The sequence below is a fragment of the Aptenodytes patagonicus genome, chromosome 14, assembly GCF_965638725.1.
Source record: "Aptenodytes patagonicus chromosome 14, bAptPat1.pri.cur, whole genome shotgun sequence".
Taxonomy (NCBI): domain Eukaryota; kingdom Metazoa; phylum Chordata; class Aves; order Sphenisciformes; family Spheniscidae; genus Aptenodytes; species Aptenodytes patagonicus.
The window spans coordinates 5,805,381-5,822,419 of NC_134962.1; the positions used below are offsets into that span (position 1 = coordinate 5,805,381).

A 17,039-nucleotide genomic window follows, 5' to 3' on the forward strand; every position below is an offset into this window, starting at 1 on the left:
TATTTTCCAGTGGTGTCAAAAAGATATTGAGGTAACAGAACACTATGACGTTCTTCAGTGATAAACATAAGGAAAGTAAACATATGATTGCATAAGATGCAATTACATAAAATGAAGACTGTCCAATTAAGCGAAGGCAAAACACAGAGGCAGTACAGAGCATCCCAAGGTCCCAATGGTTTGGTGAAATTAGAGTCCAGCGACACAGTTCCCTCCCATTTCCAATTCGGAAAACTAAAAGGCAAAATGGTTACATTTGCAATTTTTAAGTGTCTTATGTGTAAGTTATGGAACGTATTTTTATCTACAGTGTTCAGCATAAGCAGAATGTGTTCCTATAAGTAACTATTTTGAAATAACATTAATCATTTTTACATACCAAAAGTAAAAGGTTGCATCTAATTTACAGGCATCTATTTTAGTATGCTTCAAAAGCCAGTACTGAAAATTCAGTAACTTCCTACACTATAGAAATTTAACAACAAAAACCCCCAAACAACCCCATAAAGCAAATCTTCCCGAAAGTTGTGTAACATGCTTGCTGCAAAATACATTGAGACAAAGTAACAGAAAACTTAAAAGTCTTACTGACACTGACCTCTGCAACTGTTTTGTCAAATATTTGGAAGTGTAGGAAGCGTAGCCCAGGACAGGAGAACTAGAGCTGCTTTTCCTGACCTGCATATGGACTTGGGGCTTGTATAGTAGATTGGGTCAGAGTAGTATTAGCTTTCCCAAGAACCCTGAGTACTTAACTGAGCCTTTCTCCTTTCAGTTTTCTCACTTGTTTAAAGAAAAAAAAAAAAAAAAAAAAAAAGAATTCCTCAGCTTTGCATTGTGCTTATAGTTTTTTTTCATGAATAATACAGTGCTGTGATTACATCCTCATTTCAGAAAACAAAACAAAAATTAAAAGGTATTTAATAAAATCTTTTCAGTAAATGGCTACGTCCTTACGATTATCTTTTGCTTATTTTTAAAAAAGTTATTACAACTGTAAGTTTTCATCTTAAACTTGGTCTTAAACTGTTAAAAGCAATACAAAATATGTGAAGCTATGCCAATCACTGTAATGCAATTACATTAAAATTCATGAAACCAATTAGTTTAATTTTTCCACAGCAATGCCACATTAAATCAAATTTAGCTAGCATGTTTATTTTTAAGTTATTTAAATTATCAGGGTTAAAACAGGTATTACACATAGTTTTCTGAACTCACTGTGCTAAGTGTCCTATTACACATTTTTATCTATATAAAAAAAAAAAATCAAGCACGATATGAGCAAGGCATCCTTTCTCATTACAAGCTTAAGGAAGAAACCTACTTCACTGATACCCATTTCATTACAACATTTTCTAATACGAACACATATTATATAGATAACTGTATTGGCAAAACAGAATAAAAATGCCTTAACTTGAAGGAAACGGAAGTGTATCTATGCACGTAGACCTACAGACAAGAAGAGAGCATTTACATCACAATGATTAAGAAGGCAATTGTAAATGCCCCACAGCTAGCTGTGAAGTTGCCCTTCAAGGCTAAATGTAATGTCTACTGGGACTACACTAAACCTCAGAAGGAAATACTGCATACCTCTGCCTGCTCCATTAGTTCACCCACCACTCTTGGGAGGCTACAAGGGTGCAGCTGGGAGAGATGATTATTTTCTGGTGCCTTAACTGAAAAGACACGTGAACACAATGACTTATTAAATAGTCCTTTGGAGAATACAGTCAGCAACAGGTAGCTAATAGAGAAGGTCACAAGCTTTCTCATACTTTTGTAATAGCAAACACCTTAAAACAGAACATCTCATCAAGACATTCCTCAAAAAGCGGGTAATTTTGCCCCATACCTCAATGTATTGCTGTTTCTAAGTAAGCAAGCTCAGCTGTAAATAAGTAATTCTAATTAACTGCATGTTTACATTAGAGTACACTTGCAGAAATAACTATTAGAAGCTGGTGCAGCTACACTTGCACTGTATCCTAAATACTCTTGCATTTATTAGGAACTCAAGATTCAACTGTCAAAGTAAAATGGAGGGCATATTATTTTTGACATCAGGATTCAAGTTACATTTTAAAAAAAAAAACCCTCATCAGTGGAAATTACTTCATTCCAACTTGAGAGCTTTGAATGACCACGATTAAGCTGAACAATTTCTGTATCTCAGCTCTTCATCAGAGATGGGACTTGGGCAACCCTAATATACAAACGCATGATATATCTAAAAATAGAGATAAATTTTCCTTCTGGATTATACTTCAAAGCATTAGCTATGCCTGCCTTGATCTAGGAGACACTCAGGAAGGATGCTTACAGAACGGGAACAAAAGTGCTGTTTTTAATTTAAAAAAAAAAAATCCCTCAGAATCCCACAAACCTGCTCCCCCAGCCCAAGAGAAGAGAAACGACAGGACACATCTTCACTCTTACTGAACCTATCCCACAGAGACCGTAACAACGCAGGAAGCCCAGCAACCTAAGAAACGGGAACAAGAAAAAATACAACTCATATCTAGATTGCTAGAAGGAGCTGAGAAAGGCACAGCATTTATTAATAATAAATTGTATCTTATGGGACAAACACACTAGGTTTTAACATAATGAAATTGAAAAAATTTCACCAGCTGGAATGACTGGCAACAGATAAAACATAGCTATGTAATGAAGTAAGGGGAATATTCAGGGATTGCAATAACGTGAAGGTATGGTTTTAATACCAAAAAGGTAACCTTCCATGAGCTTAAGATGATAAAAAGTATTCTGTTCATATATAAAGTAATTCAAGCATCCATCTGGATAAATTAGTAAAACCATTTTTTTCTGGGAAAATCAACATACTGCCCAGTCTGCCCATCCAAAATACATGGGACAAGAGGAAATCCAGTGAGATACTACAGAAGAAAATTCTTCACATAGTACTGATTCTGTAACGCTGGCTAGAGAAAAGGTAGTCATGCTGCAGGTCTAATTCTTGAGAAGAGTTGGGGAAAACTTGATACACTGAATTTTTTTTAAGAAAGGACACTGAAGTGTGGAATATAGATACATATTTAATAGTCTCCATACAGAGTTATATTTTTGAAGTTATCTAAAGGTCTTTGGGGGTATTTAATATAGTTTGTGATTTATTAAACAACAAGTTAAATAGAATATGATACATTGGCTTATACTAGTAGATGTTTGCTTAAGATAAGAAAGTGGAGAAAAACACTCCACTTCCACTTTAACTCATGAATGTGCAGAGTAAAACTATTTGAGAAAATATTCAGAGTGAATTGAGGAAAAGTAGGACTTTTTTTAGCTGTTTTCTCTCAGTCTCACTCTCTCTCAGATACTGTTGTCCAACTTCAACAAAACTTGAAGGAGGGTTGCTGTTGCAGAGATTAATTTCCAGAAATGAAAATCAGAGACTGAGTAGAAGAGAGACCAAAATTAGTGCTCCAGTGAAGAAAAGCAGGAAGAGTTTACACAGATCTACACCAGCCACAGCACATGCTGACTTTGTCCAGGTAGCAGGAAAGCAGAAAAAAGGAAGATAAAGGACAGGATGATCCAGGAGTATTTAGGGGTCAGTGTTGCAGGGAACATCAGGGCCATGGACTAGAACAAGGACTGCATCGGTTGGAGGAAACAGGAGATACTTGGAAAGCTACGGGTCCCGTGGGGAGGAACTGCAGATGCTGTAGAGGACTGGGTGGGACCATCGCAGAAAAGATTTGGGAGACACAGAACAAGTTACAGAAATCAGACTTCATTAGCTTAGCTACCCACAGACCAGTTTATTTTCTGTTTTGAGAAGGTAAAAGGAAACTTGAAAATTTTGTAAAACAGCATTTATTTTCATTTGCTTGTTTTTACCAAAACTAATGGGTAAAATCCCACATCTACCATCAAAAGTCAAAATCCTCCAAGACCCATTCACAATGTTTTCCACATAGTTTAAGACTTAAGCTCTCTTCTGTCTCTCTCTTTTGCTTCTCAGATTACATCACTCATGCTTATTCCACTATTCATAGTTATTGCCCTCCAAGCTCTCTACAACTCCTATAAAGCTTTCTACTAGGTTGATAGCTGCTTGTGTATACTTAAAAAGCTTTTGTGAAATTTAAACCTCAAAACAAATAAAACTACTGCCATATTTTTGGCCAGTCCCTTTACATGCCAAATCATGTCTGCAACATAAGCAAATTTAGCTTAAGGGACGAGTTAACTACTGTTTTTGTTGTTGTTGTTGTTTCTTTAAATAAGAAAACTGAAATATTTAACTGAAAGCACAAACATCAAGTTGCAAGGCTAGGAACAGTAATTCAGAGGACGGAGAGCTCTCAACGTGCAACAACATAAAACTGGTAGTTTAAATACTGCTTTGCTAGGAGAATTCAACATTTCCTGCCAACCAGTAAATGCAGATAAGATGCATGCTCTGCTATGAGCAACACCTTGTTTCCCATGCAATTATAAAAATGAAGAAATTTTTATGTTCAATTCTCACTTTCCTTCTTTTACCTAAGTAAGAGTTTCTTGAAAAAGCAAACACACAAAACAAGCAGTTGAAAATAAAGCACAATGTGAAAATGAAAGTCTATGCTTTCTTTCAATCCTGTGTTGTCATCTCTCCACTTATGGTTAGCCTGAGCCTACCACGAGCATCTAAAAACAGATAGAACTAACCAGCTTTTAAAACTTTTAGATTCCTTCATGCATTGCTTTTCTGTAATACTTTCAGGAATCTAAATAACATCATTTTGCACCCTAAAAAAAAAAATCACTTCACTTGCACATGGAAATATTTTAATGGCTTGATTTCAGAATGCAGAGATGAGCAAGGTAAAGGAGTTATTCCATTGACTATCAGAATATTCAGCACCCCAGTATGTTAATACTCTTTGCCAAATAAGGCCCAGTGTAGGTATTATAAACTATCAGAATTTTCTGAAAACTCATCTTGCAGTATTAAAAAAATCACACCTGAGTAGTAGATTTGAATGCAAAACATTTGCAGGTGTTCCTAATGGAGAATGTCTCATACCTTAGGGCAAGATACTACAAGAAACTTGAAAACCCCAAAAACTGGAAACTTTTTTTTCCTTTTTTCTTTATAACATAACGAAATATTAATGCTGCTTCATTGAGTTCAGGTTTACTTTTTCACAGAATGGAATTTTCCCCTTTTTAGAAATAAAAGTATTTCCAAAGAAAAGATAATTTCAAGCACATAAACACAACGTTAAACATCCTAACAATTATAGAATTTCTTGTTTGCTTAGGTTGTTTAACATCACCAGATATTACCTCCCATTTCTTTCAAGTTGATGGAACTTACATTTAACTTATATAAAAATTTTGCATAAACTTTTACAAGCTACATGCAGTATTCAGTTCTTAATCATAGTAATTATTCACTGTTGGTATATTCTTGTCTTTTGACAAAACTCAATGACACAACTGTGTCAGTTCTTAGGACAAGACCTAAAATAGACTGAAATGAATATCCTGCTCCCCTCTCCACCCACACCTTCACTTTATGTTCTACAGCACAAATTTTGATCAAAACCCATAACTAGTTGTTCAGCTGGAACGGAACTTTTCATAGTCTTGAACAGACATGTACACACAAATTTTCCAGCATGGTAACACCTCGTCTGTGTCCTGGAACAGGAGCTGAGAAAAAAAAAAATGCGCTCTGCCTCAAATCTGCAGAAGCCTCCTGATATACACTGTGATGCAAAGAAAGAAAGAAAGAAAGAAGGAAGGGGGGGGGGAAATCACACACACCAAGCCCTCCTCCCCCTCCAATTTTCAATGTTACTCAAACACCAGGAAAAAATGATTTTTGTTGCCAGTAGAGTAAAATACAATAAAGTCAGTTTGTTTCTTGGCAAGGAACTGATGTGACCATTCTAAAAACATGGTATTGGTACACAAATCTAAAGGAACTGTAAAAACAGAGCAATAACATTTGTATACACAGACTAATATTAGCCATTAGGAGGGAATTCATTATTTTAAAAGACTTAGCTATAAATATTATACTTTTTCCTCACTCATAACATTAACTTCCCTTCCATAAAATCACACACACAAAAAGACCAAAGTTAGAAAACAAAACACAGTATCAGATAGCAGAAGAGTAAAGTTACCGAGACACAAGTCATTTCAGCCACAAAAGAGATTGACACTGACCAATGTGACGAGACAATATCATTTACTGGTTTATGTGAAATAATGGTGGTACTGCAGTTCAACTTTTGGTGGACGAGATGTATGAAGAAAAGATTAGAAAGCATCAATGACTATTTTTCCTTCCTCACAAACTACTAAATCTAGGTGAAAAAAGAGAAAAAGTTCCAAACCTTTAAGAGGGTGACTTGGCTTTCTTAACTTCCCCACTAAGAGAAAATAATTTTTAAAAGTACAAGAGAAATGCAAATACATTTGTCATCTAAGTCTTGAAAATAAAGCTATTCAGTTCTGCTCCCGCCATCATCATTAACAGATTTGATAAATACACAAAATCCTATTCAACACTTCAACATACCAGTTTAAGAAATAAAGTCATCATTATAAAACACCATTTGGGAAACTGAGGCTGAGAAGCATTATCTGAAATTCCCTATAACCTCAAGAATTCCTGAATCATAAATACTATCCAAACTTACTAATCACAAAGGCACATTCCCCTTATTTGTCACTCTTTGTAGTGGATTTCGTAAGTCACATTTCAACAATTTATTTCTATCTAAACATTTCTGCTTGTCCCAGTTTTTCCCATGACACTTCCAAACTGTCTATCGCCCTTGCCAATTTCCCACTTTCTAAAATCATGCATGACAATGACCCTCTCCTTGGTCTGTCAGCCAAACCCACAGTGATCACAGAAGGAAAAGATGACTTTAAAGAAAAAAAAAGTCAGTGAAAGGCCATCATCTTACAAGCAAAGAACTCCAGCCCCAAGATAACACAGAAAAGAGTTCTTTTTTTTCTTCTTCAACCTGAACTATACATTTACATTAATTCCTTCAACTATATTCCTTACTCCTCCTGTCCTCCCTTTCCCATTTTTAATCCTTTCTGGTTCATAAAGATTGGCATCTGAACTTCTGCACAGTCAAAAAGAGAAGGTTTTAGCTCCACTTTATCAGAGGATGCTCACAAAATGCAGTATGCAACGGCAGAGACCTTCTCTGGAAGAGCCTCATGAAAAGACAGCTGAAGTGTTGAGGAGGGAGGGAAGGAAAGGAAGGGAAGTCACAGGCTTCCTGCTATTACAAGCCAAATTTAAACCCTTTCTACATCACAAGGGGCTCTGTTGTTGGCAATAATGAAAAGAGTAGAAAATTTGGTTGATATGGAGTCTTCGTTATGCTTAAAATGCAGCTCTTCCATGTTAAAGATAAAGCACACTGGAAGCACACTGTGGGGAAGCCACTCTCCCATTACTTATGAAATTGCTGCAGGAAGACATCAGTTGATAGCACGGCCAACTGAAGCCATCCTACAAGAGCTGGAAGCAGGCTAAGCCCTTCCAAAAACTCCATCCAGAAAAACGTGTGCTGTAGACCCTGCCTTGCTTCTCCAATATTCTACTCCACTTGCCAATGCCACAGCGCTGTTACTTCCCACATGCCACCTTCACAACAGGAACAAAAAAAAAAAAAAAAATTTGTCTCTAACTGAACTACAGATTATAAAAAGAACATTGAAAACATTTTGAACAGTCTTTACTGTAGTTAACTTGGCTAGAACTTTAACCACCTTCAAATTCACCTTAGCATTGTTAACTATTAAGCATATTAATTACCTGGAACACTTGATTCCATACAGTTCCTCAAATAATTAATTAGCTAAAGCAATCAAGGATTGGAGTCCCAGAGGAAATTCTTCTAGTTCTGTAGAATTGCATAGATTTCGCTTTGTTAAATGCTACAACTCTACGTGAGACCAGTTCACCTAAATGCACATGACAACTGTCCCTTCATCTGTTTAGGGGCAGAACCCTAAAAACAAAACAAATAAAAAATTGCCATGCTCACTGAAGGAAGCTAGTACATTTAGCACTGGATATCCTGTTTAGTCACCAGAAATTAAGAAGAGTATTTGAGTAACACTAAAGAAAACCTTTTAATTCCCTTGTTCATAGCACGTTAGACACCTTGTAACAGGTATCCTCTTTCTGCTTCAAACATCAATTATGACATGGCAACCAAATCAAACGCAAACAAGTTTTAGACAAGACTTGAAACTGGATTTCTTTCAAGCCACATGAATAAGCTGCATCAACGGAAATAATTCAAAACTACAGCTATGTTCATGGACACTAACATTAAAACACGTCTCTTCATCTCCGGCATACTACAGTTTTCACGACCTCTCTGCTGTTATTCATCGCATCAACTGTGGTGTTGTATGCAAACAAGTTTATGTTCTAGAACGACTGATAAGAACATGAAGAGAAATAATGCTTTACTTTTCCTACTCTTCCAAAAAAGCTCCATGCTTTCTCTCTCGTTAGCTGAATCCCACATCATTTTTCCACAAGGTAAGTAGAGCAGAAAGGGGATGAATCAGGCAAAAAAAGATAGCAGGGAAAGCAGGACAAGGTAGGGAGCAGTTAGTTACTTTGAAGAAAATACAAGTTACTTAAGGACTAACATGTAACTTGCAAGAACTTCAAAACACTGAAAAACAGCCTTCTCCCCCACGTAAAGCGTATGTTATGATCTACTGATTATTTTTGGCAACAAAAACCTAAAACTAGATGCATTATAATTTATTTCTTGTACATTTTGTTATACCACTTTTTAATTTTATTTTTATGCACCTCAATGTTCCAATACATACCACCCGCAAAAGGACAAGCAGAAAGGACTGACTGCAAGACAATATGCCATGGGGTGGACAACCTGTGGTTCCTGAGCTGGATGCAGCTCCCCAGCAATTCAAGTGTGGCTCCCACACTGGGGTATGCTATGTGATTGGCAGCAGGGCTGTGCTGGCATAGGGCTGCTAAGTAATCCAAATCCCTTGCTATGAGAAGGCAGAAGCCAGCAGAGGCTCCTGAGGCCAAATTTGCCGTGTTGCCCTGGAATCCAGCTGCACGCTCAGCTCAACCCCAACCTACAACACAGAAGCGAGGTACTCCAGGAGCGCACCACTGTTGCAAATCCCAGAGTGTGTCCCAGTCCCTCTCCAGCTCTGCAGGCTTTATATCACAGGTCTCTGGGCTCCCAGTTTTGCACAAATTTGGGTTTGCAGCTTGCAGGGTTGAGGTGGTTATCTACTTATGTAATACACCATTCATCACACAGCAGCATCATCTCTTTAAGAGCATCTGTATGCTTAGAAAACTTAGAACTGTGTTGGTTAAATGGATCGATACTTTTAAAGGTGCCAGGGATCCTTGACACCCACTTTCGTTGATGAACTTCTTACTTAGCACCTAATATTGAAAGCTGCTACATCAAAGTCAACTTATGCAAATCTTTTAAGTCACGCAAGTCTTTTAAGAGGTCTTCAGTAACAAGAGCAGCCAAAATAATGGAGATGACTCGGAAGTAACAGGATGCAGGACTGGGCACTTATGAAAAAGAGTTGTCTTGGATAAAGAAAACATTCCCTATGAAGCGGAGCTAAAAACATGTAGCACAGAATGTAATTTATTATTAATCAGTCTGAACTTTCTTCCAAATGCTAGTTCAGGATAAGGTACACAGTCATTTGGGGATTAGGAAGAAGTATTGTCCAGGCTCCTTGGCTAAACTTTTAGCTCAGACATTCTTACTAAAGAATTAACTACTGAAAGACTAGTGAAAGCTTAATCTTCCCAAAAAGGCAGGATTCACAAAATAGATGATACTACTAGAAGCTAGAGGATGCCAATACAAAAATATTATGTTTGAAAACAAGAAAGACAAAACCAGTAATATAATCTAAAGAAATTAAAACACAGAGAATAAGCTCTGAAATTGCAACATCTTAATTCAATTAGAATTAATTTAACAGGTTTTGGTATACACACACACACACACACACAGACGCTTGCAAGCGTAAACTAACATGCAGAAGAATCTCTTCCTACTCCCTAGCAAGGTTAGATGAAAAGTTAGCAAACACAAATCTTTCTCAGACAAAATAATAGATTTCCATTTCCCTTATCCTAATGCCATTCCCCTCCTCATAACTATCAAATAATTGAACAGATTTTAAATGTAAACAAGAAAAGCTTTTAGAAACATAATTTAACACAAACCTCTGGACAAGCAAACACAACAGAAGAGATAAGAAAATCTGACCTATTACCCCCAAAATTCATAGTACAGTCAAATTTTGTGAGGAGACAGAAACAAAAGCCTTACTTGCTCTAAATAAATAAAGTTGCATTCATTTTGTACACTACCAGGAGGCATGTTTACAGCAGTATGAATCAATGTGCTATAGCAGAGGTAAATCAGTGTCAGCCATGTTGTGAGAGAAACTGCAGTTAAAAAAAAAAACCCAAAAAACCACAAAACTTAAGCCTTCATCAAATCCGCTATACTGAACCTTAATATAAATAATTTTATACCATTAGCTCTTACTTATTATTGGTGCATGACTTCTTCAAGTTAATGTCTATTAATCTCATCTAAAGATACACGTCCAAATTCTAGAGACCACGAAACAGTAGCAAGAAGAAAATATACCAAGATATAAAACAGCAGCAATGACTACCGTGCAGCGCACAGACATAAGGTAGGTTGTAAAGTGAAAAAACAAATGCACTTACTCAGCATTAAATCCATTCACATGCAAGATCCTCATCTGTTTGACTATTGTGCTTTTACCGGATTCACCAGCACCTAGAAAATGAAAGTAAATCAATTTCAGAAGGAAGCATGAGTGATGAAGGGACACACTAGAATTTTTTCTTTAGGGTAAAATCAAGAAAGTTGGTTTTCTCAGTGTAAGAGTGAAAAGTGAAAGAAAAAGAAATAATTGCCACTGGAAACTTCAGTTGTAGCTAAAAATAAATGCCCAGCTCAAGTCATGTGTCAGATATGAATCTTGGATCGTTTCACTGTCCATTTTTCCAGTGTCAATGTTAAAAGCAGATTGCAGGGTTTGGAAGGAAAAGGGACAACTTCAACATTTTATAGAGAACAAGACAGGGAACGTCAAAATCTGCTTGCCTTGTCACTACTATCTGATGGAGAGAAAGAATGACTGAAGTCCATACTAAACTGAAGCATTTTTGTTAGATCCTTGAAATATTTTAAGTCTGGCTGCGGTTATCATCACCCAGTCAAAAGACTGTAACTTAAATCACAAGAAATAAAATACGTGGATACTCACATCTGAAAAAGGAAGGCATCCCCTTTAAGCCTCCACCCGCAAAGCTACAGAAACCTCCTTCTCTAATTTGTGTCTTGTAAGCAACGTCCCACCCTCTCTGCATGTTCCAAATCAATCACATACGCAACGAGACGCAAAGACCACCTTTTGTGGCTGCATGCTCCAAATAGCCCCCCCACAGCTTTCCGCTGTTTCCCTTATATACCTGCAGTACAAAAAAACCACTCCACTTTACTCCAGTTTCCATAAGTAGATGTATGCTATTTCTGCTGTGCTGCACGGATGCCAGTACACAGGGCAACCCATCTGCCTATAGTACCCGTTTTTCCATGCACACCAAAAAGACTCGAACAGCAGCATTTAATTGAGCTGCTCCACGCTGCCAGATCGGTAGCTTTCTATATAAAGCAAACATATTTTCACAGGAGTAGTATCATAACCTGGCAAAATTTAGAAAGATTCCCCTTTGCATCTCCCGGCAACTCATTTATTCCTCTCATTAGCCTATGTCTCAACAACAGAAAACGTATGTCTGTGGCAGAATGGGCACAGAGGTACACTTTGTATTTATAGGATGCCAGGTCTCTGCTAGCACACATTGACAGCACAAGCCTCCATTTTGAGCCTCATGTTCAAAACTGTATTTTAGCAGTTATATTTCAAAGTTCATTTTCTGACAGATGCATTCCCCTCTGCTTTCTCCCTTCCTTTCCTTCTCCCTCATGAATTCCCAACAGTCCTGCTCTTCTCTCCATAAAACCTGCTTGCATGTTTTGCCACTTTAATACCAGAGCCTTACTCCTTTTCCCTCTCCTTGCTCACTGATGTTTTGTAAGCATTTAGAGAGCAGTTTTTATCTACAACTCTCCATGCAAGCACCATTCCTCCCCTAAACTACTATTTTACAACATACGCACTCTGTCTCTTCAGGCATACTGCATCATGCAATAAAGACAGGCAGCAAAACCAATCAAGAATGAGTAACCCAGGTTAAGGTAGAGACTGGGTCCTCTTCACAACTAAGAATTATTCAGGAATAGCGGTAGATGTTGTAGTCATATTTCCATTCAGAATAATTAATAGCAAAATTTCAGCTGTAACTCTAAATCACATCTTATATTTATGAGCATTCGGAGCCAAAATCTTTACTTCACATAGGCCAAGAACATGGGGAGATAGTTGTTGCTTTTGCTATAAACACATACAGTTTGGTATTGACATATTCGGATTCTCTGGATCAGATACACCACCAGTGAACCAAAATGAAGTATTACACCTAAATTTCTGAGTAAGTCTATTTCTGTATTTGGCTACTCATTAAAGCCCTATTCTTACCAACAATTATGCATACATTTAACATCACCACCAAGGAGAGTTCCACTGATTTCAGTGAGTCTGCTCGTGGCAGAAGGGGCAAGCATGTGTACAGGGGCAGGGCCTCCAAAGAGTAGTATAAACCCGTTAGAATATTTAGCAGCTCTTCTTTGTTGTTATTTCAATATGATGTGAAAATATTAAGAATAATTCCAAAGTACTTGGTTTTTTATTTCGCATGTCTTATAAAGTAAACGTAACATAATAATAGGGACGTGAACTTTTTTATTTTTTACCAGTGAGTTTGTGTTATACCGTCCACAATTCATGACAGCTACTGTTAGAAACTGCAAAGCTGAACTATGACTTTAAAACACGCACACGGATGACCTTTCAGCCATCGCAAAACACCCGCAAATTTTTATTTACAAGTATCTAAACTATTTTTCAGCCACCAAAACTAAAGAAAACAGAAAGAAAATCCAGGCGAGCCCATCACGTTTCCGTTTTCTGAAATTCTGCCTCTGATGAAAGTAACCCATCTGACGACAAATGGTTTCTACACATCTATGTAATGTTCGGCCTGAAATCTGGAAGTCCAAGACATTCCACAAGAGCTGAAGTCCAAATTATCCTGTTAAAAAATTTCTGCTGGAGCCCTGGCAGACTCCTCAGTGCTGCAGGTGCTGCTGTAGTCCCAGTCGCCCTCCATTTATGTTAAGCCTCTTTCTTCAAATTAGTATTTGAAAGATTTTACCGGTAAGAGTACACTTTCAAATTCACAACCTTCAAAAATTCTTTTTTTTTCCAATTACGTTGTTTCACACCAGAAGTGAGTTGCCTCACCGAGGCCTAGCCTCTTCTCCACACTAAAAACCCTGCATAACATGCACAAGCGGTCCCTCGGCATGACCAAAACAACCGAGATCTCGTAACTGTAGCTTATTTTAAAACACTTTGAAATAACGAGTCTGACAAACATTTTCTTATTCTCCCCGATAACAATTTTTGAACCTTCCCCTTCCCTGAAGCCATAACCTGCATTTCTAAACACATCTCCTAGAAAACATGACACATGCAGGTAACCTAAATTAACCGCTGAAATAATACCTGAAACCAAGCTACAAACGTTCCCCTCCCTCCAAACGCGCGATGCCTTAGTTAATGGTGCGACAGAAGTAAGCCTAACGAGCCTGCCGAGGGACGGAGGACGTGCCCAAGACCCGCCGGGCCGCCCGCTCCCAGCCCGGCCCTGGCGCTGCTCCCCCCGCCACAAGCACGGAGCTCCTTCATCCCCAACGCCGGCCGCCGCGCTTCCCTCCGGGACCGACATCCTCCCTCCGTTTCCCCCAAACGATTCCCCGACTTCCTCCCTTCCTCTTCCTCCTCTCCCCGGCCTGGCCGCACGTTCCTCGGCACCCCTGCCTCAGCCCCCGGAGAGGGGAGCGCCTCGGGCCGGCCGAGACCCGGCCGCCTCCCCCGCCCGGCCCCCGGTTCCTGCCAGGCCGCGGTGACCGGCCTTCCCCGCGGCAGCTGCTCCCCGCTCCGCACGCCCGGGGCAGGCCCGCGGCCCCTGTCAGCGCCCTGCCCTGTTTATCTCCCAGGTTCCCCCTCGGGCCCGACGCTCCCGCGCCCCTCGCCGGCGGCCGGCCCGGCATCCCCGGCCACCTCCTCACGCTCGGCCCCGAGGCCCGCTCCCCGCCCCGGCCTGCCTCCCCCTTCTGCCCCGGCGGCGGGGCGCTGCCCCCGCGGGCGGAGAGCGGCCCCGAGCCGCGGCCCCGAGCCGCAGCCCCGTACCTGCGGGGCCTGCCCCCGGCCCCCCTCCCGCGGCGCCCCGGGTGGTGCCCGAGGTCTCCCCGCCGCCGCCAGGCCGAGGAGCCCGGCAGGCTCCTCCGGACCGCACCGGTCTCCTCAGCGCCCCCGGGCCCACCTCCCCGGGCGCTAGCGGATCCCCGCGGCCCCGGCGGGAGCGGGCTCGCCGGCCGCCCCCCGGCCCCGCGGAACGGGTGGGCCCCGCAGCTCCGCTCCCCCCGGACCCCACCTCTCCCTCGGGCCTCCCCGTGCCCGGGCAGGGGGCCGGTGCGCGGCCCCGCCGCCCTCCCCCCGGCCCGGAGGGGACGGCAGCCGGCCCCCAGCCCCGGCGCCGCGCTGCCCGCGGCCCCCTTACCCAGCAGGAGGAGCCGGTGCGTGGCCCTATAGACCTGCTTGTCCTTCTGCAGCTGCTTTTCGATCTTCTTGTTGGCCTCCCGCTGCGCCTTCTCCTCGTTGCGCTGATCCTCCGTCTTGCTGTTCCCTAAACAGCCCATCTTGGGGAGGGGGGAGGCAGGGGACGCGGGGCGAGGGGACGGGAGGCGGCCGGGGCTGCCGGGGGGAGGGAGGGAGGGAGGGAGGCACTCTCCCGGGCTCCCTTCTTCTTCTTCCTCCTCCTCCTCCTCCTCCTCCTCCCCCCCTACTCGCTGCTGTGGCGGCCGCTGCCCAGAGCCAGAGACATGGAGAGAGCCGAACGCGGAGCCAGCCAAGGGGGGGCCGATGGCGATGACTTTGCTGCTGCTCCGCCGGGCCTCCTCCCCGGCAGCTGCAGCTGCCTCTCCTCCCCCGCCCCCCCGCTCAGCCCCGCGCCGATCCCCTCAGCGCACCTTTCCCCGGAGGGGGGTGGCGGCAGGGCCCGATGCGGAGCGATCCGCGGGGATCTCCGCGTCCCCGGCCGGGCCGCCGGCTCCTCTAGAGGGAACAGAAATGCCCCCCCCCGCGCCGCACGCACAGGAACAAATCCAGCTTCAGTGCCACCCCCAAAAAAAAAATAATCCTCTTTAGATCCAAAGGCACGGGCTCCAGGCGCGGAAACCTCCCCAAATCCTCGGCGGGGAGGATCGGGAAACGTCTCTTCCTCGCCTCTCCCCCCGCGCCGACGGGCTGAAGCGCCGAGGGGGTCACGCCAGCCCCGGCTCTCGGCGGAGGTCGGGTCCCCTTCCCTCGCCGGGCGCCGCAGCTCCTCGCCCTCCGGCCGCCGCGGGTCCTTCCTCCCTCACCGGGGCGGGGGGTCCAATCCAAGCCCCCCCCTTTTTTTTTTCCTTTTTTTTTTTTCCCCCCCTCTCTTTGCTGCTGCTTTTTCACATTAGGTTTCCAGGCGGCTGAATCCTCTCGGCTTCTCCAGCGAACGGGGGGAGAAGAAAAAAAAAACCACCCAAAAAACAGCCCGTTTGGTCTCTCTCCCCCCGAGCAAAGCCTGTCCCTCACGGGAGGATTTTTCCCCGTCTTATTTCTCCTGCTCTCTCCCGCATTTCTCCCCAACCCCCCCCCCCCTTTTTTTTTTTTTTTTTTTTTTTTTTCCTTCCCCCTATTGAGCTGCACCGAGGCGGCAGAGCGGCGGGGTGGGGCAAGCGGGCCCACACTGAACCCTGGGAGCGGGGCCGCTCACATGACAGCCCGCGTCAGCCCGCGCCGCCGCCGGCGCCCTCTTCGAACCGGCCCCGCCGCTCCCGCCGCCGCCGCCTCTCCCGCCCCGCGGTGGCGCAGGCGGCCCGGCCCCGCGCCGCGCCGCGCCGCCCCGCTCCGGCGGGTGCTGCCGCGCAGGGAGCCCGGGGGTAGCTCGGGAGTCCTGCGCGGTGCGGGGACTAACCGCCCCCCATCCCCTCGGACGGTCAGCCGCGGGGGTACCGCCGTCGCTCTGATGGCGAGCGGCCTTTCGGAAGGGCTTTTCGGGATGAAAGCAGCCGAGAAAATACTTGCAGGAGTCGGGGGTTAAATTCACAGCATTCTGAATAAGTTTTAACGGAGTCGTGCCCCGGGGCACTTTCTACTACGCTCGAAAAATAATTATCGCAGAAGTTACTGTACTAAACACGCATGTATATATTTATACATTTTCTCAGTTGATGCACTTTGAATATCCGCCTAGTGACCTACAGAACGATCCTGCAGACGCTGATGTCCACGACTTAATTTTTACCCACGCGGGCGCTGCCGGGCAAGTGCATTTCCCCGGCGCCGGGCAGCTCCCTCGCACACGACGCGGTCCCCGGGGCGCTGGGTTCGGGAGGGCCCCTGCGGTGCCCTCCTCAGGGCTGCGGCCGGGGACCCGGGTGGGACTGAGGGAAACAAGCTACCAAATTGTGCTGGGCGGACCGGGGGAGTACAACTTGATGCATGCAATTGCTTCTATGGATGGTTTTGCCAGCTATCCAGCTCCATTTTGTTTTCTAAAATATTTTTTGAAACCTCGTTCTATAAATGATGCAGTAGTTTTCATGCACGAGCTTATCAGCTACGTCTGCAAAACAAAGATTGGTGCTTCACTCTTTGTAAAACCTGGTTCCCTAAAATACACAGGCATTTTTTCTCTACCCCCCTGAGATTAGTGAAATGCCCTTTACTGTAGC

The 17,039-nt window shown here is 43.2% G+C and overlaps 1 protein-coding gene across 2 annotated transcripts in view; it reads right to left on the reverse strand.

The window, feature by feature from the left end:
• The window catches only part of GNAS (GNAS complex locus), a 166,172-nt gene that overhangs the window by 91,237 nt on the left and 57,896 nt on the right, over positions 1-17,039 (reverse strand). Inside the window, exons 1-2 of one of the 2 annotated variants that reach the window (XM_076352210.1) lie at positions 14,828-14,996; positions 10,781-10,853 (exon numbers count right to left, since the gene is read on the reverse strand). In XM_076352210.1, the coding sequence (XP_076208325.1) occupies positions 10,781-10,853; positions 14,828-14,966 (212 nt within the window). In that variant the 5' untranslated portion in view covers positions 14,967-14,996. Of the gene's footprint in view, positions 1-10,780; positions 10,854-14,827; positions 14,997-17,039 lie in introns of those variants that run through there. The other variant, XM_076352209.1, reaches the window with a different exon arrangement.